Here is a 5989-nt window from a genome sequence, read left to right as displayed (position 1 = left end):
AATAAATGAGCTTGATGATATTTGTGATTCAGCTTCATATCTTTTCACCATCAATATGAAACTTCCCTCCACAGCTGAAGAGAGAGAGACCTGCTGAATGCTAGACTCACTGAAATAACTTCAACAGCTGTGTTTAGACTTCTTATATCCACTGTAGGTTCAGGTATTTAACTCTACAAAGTCAAGTGTGTCATATTTGGTACATGAGTTTCTGAGACCTCTGGTGGATTTATTCATGCTCTGCAGCCAGTTGCAGACTTTTGCTTTCATGGACTGACTTTCTCGTTTTTGTTTTTGCAGAGAAATCTTTGCAAATTATGAACAGGTTATGTCTGAAATTTCCTTCAGGCGTCCAGGATGGGACGTACACATGTAGGTGTGGACGGGCAACCTGAAAACACAAAGCCTACAGCTGTGGTGTGGTTTAAGGTACGTACTGAACAGATATTATACAGACAGTGACACAACTTGATTCACAAGTTATTTTTATGTCAAATTAAAGAATGTTACACAGACCTGAGAGTCATTCAAGTGATCGCACACCTATACTGTTGGAGGTAACAAACCACTTCCCCAGACACTAACAAGGAAGTTGGTCTTGAGGCATATGAGCCTCACATGAAAATGGCTCTCACAGCCCCAGGACAGAGGACAAGAGTTCCCTCTGCTGGACAAGTTCATCAGAGCAATCAATGATCAAACACTTCAAGGAGCAGACACAACTCAACTGTTTGAATCAGGCCTTCAGTGTCTGACTGCAGCAGATAAACAACCACTGCAGGACAGTAATGAGAAACTGAGATCCCTGAAACACAAGGAAGAGACATTAGACTAGTACAAATCTGGACTTTGATCAGATGAGTGCGAACATCATTTTTTTATGGTTTTGTTCCAGCTGTCCTGTGTTTGTGAGATGCAGAGAAGCTGAGCAGTGTTGTGCATGTGAGGTTTTCACCACGAAGCATCAAGGAAGAGATGTCACCTGTTTGAATGTATGTGTGTATGTTTGAGACTGTTTGAATCAGTTCAAGAAAATCGATTATCTGCTGAATATCTGCCTCACTGAAGTCTTGTGAAGTTCTAATGATGAGGCAGGATGCACCACAACATCACATATAGGGCACATACAGTCACTGTAACCACATTAATTTGTGCAGCAGCTGAATTATTGTTTCCCATGTAAAGTGACTGTGAAGTTCTTTGCTGCCGTTGTTCCTTTAAAACTTAGAATTTGAAAAAACACAAACCTGAAGACATTTTAAAGTCTTTATAAAACCCTTGCGCAGCAACACAGAAACTAAACATTTCCGGTAACTGCTGAACAGTGAACTACAGCAGCTTGGAGGAATTTTAGCAAATTCCTCAGTACAGAAACACTTAAATTCTGAGATGTTGGTGGGTTTCCTCACACAAATTGCATGCTTCAGGTCCTTCCACAACATTTGTGTTGGATAATGCCAGGACTTTGACTTGTCCATTCTAAAACTGTCATGATTCTGCGTTTTGATTTCCTGTGTCCATGTTTTGAGCTTCTTTCATGTTTCATGTTTTATTTTGTTAAGTTTTTCCTTGTTTCCTGTCTTGCCTTCTTCCTGTCCTGTGATTTCCCTCCTGTGTGATTGTCTGCCCTGCCCTGATTGTTTTCACCTGTGTCTCCTCTGCCCTTGTGTATATATAGTCCTGCCTTTGCCTTTGTCCTCTGTACTGTTTCTCTGCGTTCTTTGTGTTTTCAAGCTCTAGTCTTTTCCTGTTGTTTTTGTCTTTTTTGAAGGTTTTGATTTCTGTTTTTGGATCTCCTGCCTCATGCAGCGCCTTGTGTTACTTTTGGTTTATTTAAATTCATTTTTTTGCCTACTCCTGCCTCATTGCCTGGTGTCCAGTGTTTGGGTCCTACCTCACCCTGAAAACCCTGAGAGAATGACCAAGAATGGACCCAGCGGACTGTTTTCCTTTTTACGAGAAGGAAGATAAAAGGCGAGCCACGCATAGCCATGAGGGTCCCGACAGGGAGGTTAGGCCCTCACGGATGTCATGGAGGCAGGCCTGCAGGCCGGCAGCCTCTGGCGACCCGGTCTGCCGGCCACACGCTGGTGGTTCCCCTGGCCTGCTGGCCACTGGCCAGCCAACCTCCAGCGACCTGCTCCCAGGAAGGCCTCCGCACTTGCTCCAGTTCCCGCTCTCAGGAAGGCCTCCACTCCTGCTCCGGTTCCCGCTCCCAGGTTAGCCTTTGCTCCTACTCCTTGTGCTCCTATCCCAGCTTTCGGGAGGGCCTCCGCTTCTGCTCCTTGTACTCCTGTCCCAGCTCCCAGGTGTTGGCCTTCACTCCTACTCCTTGTACTCCTGTCCCGGTACTGTCATGGTTCTGCGCTTTGATTTCCTGTGTTCATGTTTTGAGCTTTGTTCATGTTTCCTGTCGTGTCATACTGTTTCTCTGCGGAGGCCCTCCTGTGTTCCTTGTGTTTTCAAGCACTGGTCTTGTCCTGCAATGTTGTTTTTTTTTTTTTTTTTTTTTTTTTTTGTTTTTGGATCTCCCGCCTCTTGTGCCTTGTGTTATTTTTAGTTTAATTAAATTCATGTTTTTGCCTACTCCTGCCTCATCGTTTAGGTCCTACCTCACCCTGAAAACCCTGACAAAAACATGATTTTTTTTTTTTTCTTTTTAACGATTGTGTTGGCGGACAACTTGTGTTCTTGGGGTCGTTGTCTTGCTGCGTGACCTCTTCAGATTCAGCTCACGTACAGATGTCCTAACATTCTCTTCTGGAATTCGCTGGTATAATTCAGAATTCATTGGTCCATCAATGGTGGCAAGCTATCGTGGCCAAGATGCAGCAAAACAGACCCAAACACCTTACTTTATGTTACACATATACACATTACTGGTGACTATTTGTTCCCTAATAGAGTTCATGGTAAGTTAACAGCTTAAGAAGGAAACCATCATGACGGCATCCTTTTCTTTGCCATCTTCCAGGAGCATGAGTTGGTTCCTTGGTGAGGTGTTCATGTCGATGCTGATGGAGCAGAGCTGCAGGGATGATGGAAGTCTTCAAAGTGACTCCTTAACAGTGCAGGTCATTGTCAGGTCTCCTTGAAAAGGTTTTTGGGGCAAAAAAGTTTTAGTCAGATTCTGTTATGGATAATGGAGCAACTAAAATTTAATCTTTTGGTTAAAGATGACTTTAGCTGTAGTACCTTATCACCAATGTAACACAGCTTACCTTTATCAGGATGGTTCAGGGCCATGATCCTACGATGGGCCTTGTGTACTTTGATCTTTGTGATGATTGGGCTGGACATTACACAGACAAGATATTCATGTGAATAATGATAAATCTTGATTTCCTCTGAGAGGCACACACCGAAGAGTGATGCTCATTTTGAAACCATAAAGTATTTACTACAACACTGTTTATATTACCTGATGGCGAGAATAAGGCTGGCCTCTTGTTTGGACATCTTCTGCTGAAAACCTCCTTTTGTAATATGACGAAAACGGTGATAGGAGTTGTTGTGAATTCCCTGCTGCGAGGAGTACACGTCACAGCAAGCTGCTTCATGCAGAGACTGATCGACGCATGCGCAGTGTGTTCGATAAAACTTTCTGTGCAGTTAATTAGTTGAGTTGACCTTCTGCCGATCGTCAGTGCTGTTCTTCATTCCTTTGTACTGTACAACAGTGTGCATTGGTGACGATGTAAGTTACGTGATGAGTGAACGTTGTTTACATTTCCAGTGTGACAAGCACTAATAATATTAGTAATAAGCTCGGTTTTGTTTGTTAGCTTAATATTTAGCATGTCTTACTGAGCCCCATAAAATATGGAACTCAGTTAATTATCGTACATTTTATTTCCTTCTGTGAATGTTTATTTAGCGGTGTAGCTGTCGTTCATTGAGGCTGCTATTATATTGATGCTAGCGCAGCGTGTCGAATTGACCCGATCGGTAGCCGACGGGGCTGCCTCAGTTTAGCTTGGTCACGTGACCTGCCTGTTGCGCCAAGCTGTTGTGCTGTTTAATGATCCTACACTGCCTCCTACTGGTGATTTGCAGTATGACACGTTACTCACGTCTGCTGTAAATTGTGCTATTCTGTTATTAATGCCACTGTATAGTAGGTTAATTATCATTAATATTGTTATTGTTGTTCTCTGCAGACATCACAAACCACACACACACCTTCATGTACGACAGTGACAGTGTGCTCTCTGGTACTTGTTGCTATTTTACTTTTTAGTTTGCAGACGACACCACCATCATTGGACTCACCCGGGACGGCGACGAGTCTGCATACAGAAGGGAAGTGGAACAGCTGGTCCTCTGGTGCAGTCAGAACCACCTGGAGCTAAACCTGCTCAAAACTGGAGATGACAGTGGACTTCAGGAAGAGACCCCCATCAACCCCTCCTCTCACAATCCTCAACAGGACAGTCCCTACAGTAGAGTCATTCAGGTTCCTAGGGTCCACAATTTCACGGGACCTGAAGTGGACGGAAGAAGGCCCAGCAGAGGCTGTACTTTCTGCGTCAGCTCAGGAAGTTCATACTGCCTCAGGAGCTGCTGGTCATCTTTTACACTGCAATAGTCCAGTCTGTCCTGACCACGTCAATCACAGTCTGGTTTGGATCCGCCACCAGACATGACAGGGACAGACTGCAGAGAACAGTCAGGGCTGCAGAGAAGATCATTGGTACCGACCTTCCCTCCATCCAGGACCTGTACCGGTCCAGGGTCAGGAAGCGGACCAGTAATAATCTCCACAGACCCCTCACACCCTGGTCACAACCTGTTTAGACTCCTCCCCTCAGGCCGGCGTTACAGAGCGCTGTACACCAAAACCACCCGTCACAAGGACAGTTTCTTCCCCCGGGCTATCGCTCTGTTGAACTCTGAGCAGTCACAGAGTGTGAGACCATTCACATGAACAAACAATAACTCTGCACTACTGTATATAGTCACTGTACAAATGGTTTGGTGTATATATCTGCTCTTATTATATATTTTATGTGTATAGGTTGAGATTTAGTTTATTTTATCTTATTTTTATTTTTAATTTTCTTCACTTATTTAAGTTTGTGTGTCTATGTACAAGAGAGTAAAGCTACCGGAGTCAAATTCCCTGTATGTGCACATACTTGGTCATTAAAGCTGATTCTGATCAAGAAAATAACAGTCTAGTAAAATGTTTGAATCCTGACAAAGTAATTTGCTCGTCATACTCATTTGAAATAAAATCACATTTCTACTGTACTGAACTCCCACCAGTCAACATCTTTTAAGCTATTAGCTTTATTGTGTCAGCTTGAAACCATACAACTGTGTAGTCGGAATGTGCATGGCAAATCAAATCCCATACAAGCATGAACCAATAAATAACAGGTCTTGATTGCATTACGTTTTATTATCCACAAGATGTCCTAATCGAGCAAAGTGTCAATAAGGCCTTGAGCAATGAACCATTTTCTTTGTTTTTTAATCAAACGTGGAAGCTTCAACAAAGCCTCGATTGCTCATCACTAAACACAGCGACATGTCGTTAGCGGTCATTCAGGTTACCTAACACTAACGTCTTAGTTTAGTTTGACAGACTCCTCAAAGATCTTCAGTGTTAAAACAAATACTTACCAGCCGTCTGTCTATCTCTTCGTCTCTCCTAATGTTTGTTTTTGGAGACCACTCCATCCATGGTCACTCTGCTGGCTGTCCGCCATGGTGCCTGTCAAAAGCATTGACTGGATTTAGGCCAAAAGCCCAGAAGAGATAAACCAGAGCACATCTGTGACTTTCAAAATGAAAGTCAAGTCCTACTGCTACTTCCTGTCTTGTATCCAAGAAGGCTAAAACACTTGCCAAAGCCTCAGATTTGTGCCATTGTTTGTCATGATTTAAAGAAGGGCCCCTGACAAAATCTTAGACAAGATATTGTTGATGAAAGAGCTTGAATTAACACTAGGTAGGTTTGGTGCAGTTCTGCCTCTCCCTATGA

The 5989-nt window shown here is 43.4% G+C and overlaps 1 protein-coding gene across 1 annotated transcript; it reads left to right on the top strand.

The window, feature by feature from the left end:
- Positions 1–319: 319 nt before the first annotated feature.
- Positions 320–5306, top strand: LOC311488605 (uncharacterized protein). Its single transcript, XM_084545408.1, has 3 exons — positions 320–429; positions 1881–2219; positions 4241–5306. Exons 2-3 carry the CDS (start codon positions 1992–1994, stop codon positions 4586–4588), a joined length of 576 nt encoding a protein of 191 aa, XP_084401534.1. The 5' UTR covers positions 320–429; positions 1881–1991; the 3' UTR covers positions 4589–5306.
- The last annotated feature ends 683 nt before the right edge of the window (positions 5307–5989 follow it).

This window comes from Chelon labrosus, assembly GCF_963514085.1.
Source record: "Chelon labrosus genome assembly, chromosome: 5".
Lineage (NCBI taxonomy): Eukaryota > Metazoa > Chordata > Actinopteri > Mugiliformes > Mugilidae > Chelon > Chelon labrosus.
Note: the sequence above shows the minus strand (reverse complement) of the source record. Positions and strands in the feature narration are given on the sequence as shown.

What these genes read in the sequence shown, in the direction of transcription:
- LOC311488605 (XM_084545408.1), top strand. Translation starts at nt 1,992, where the DNA reads ATGAGGGTCCCGACAGGGAGGTTAGGCCCTCACGGATGTCATGGAGGC. An exon ending in GCTCCGGTTCCCGCTCCCAG is followed by an intron (nt 2,220 to 4,240) that starts GTTAGCCTTTGC and finishes TTTACTTTTTAG; the next exon opens with TTTGCAGACGACACCACCAT.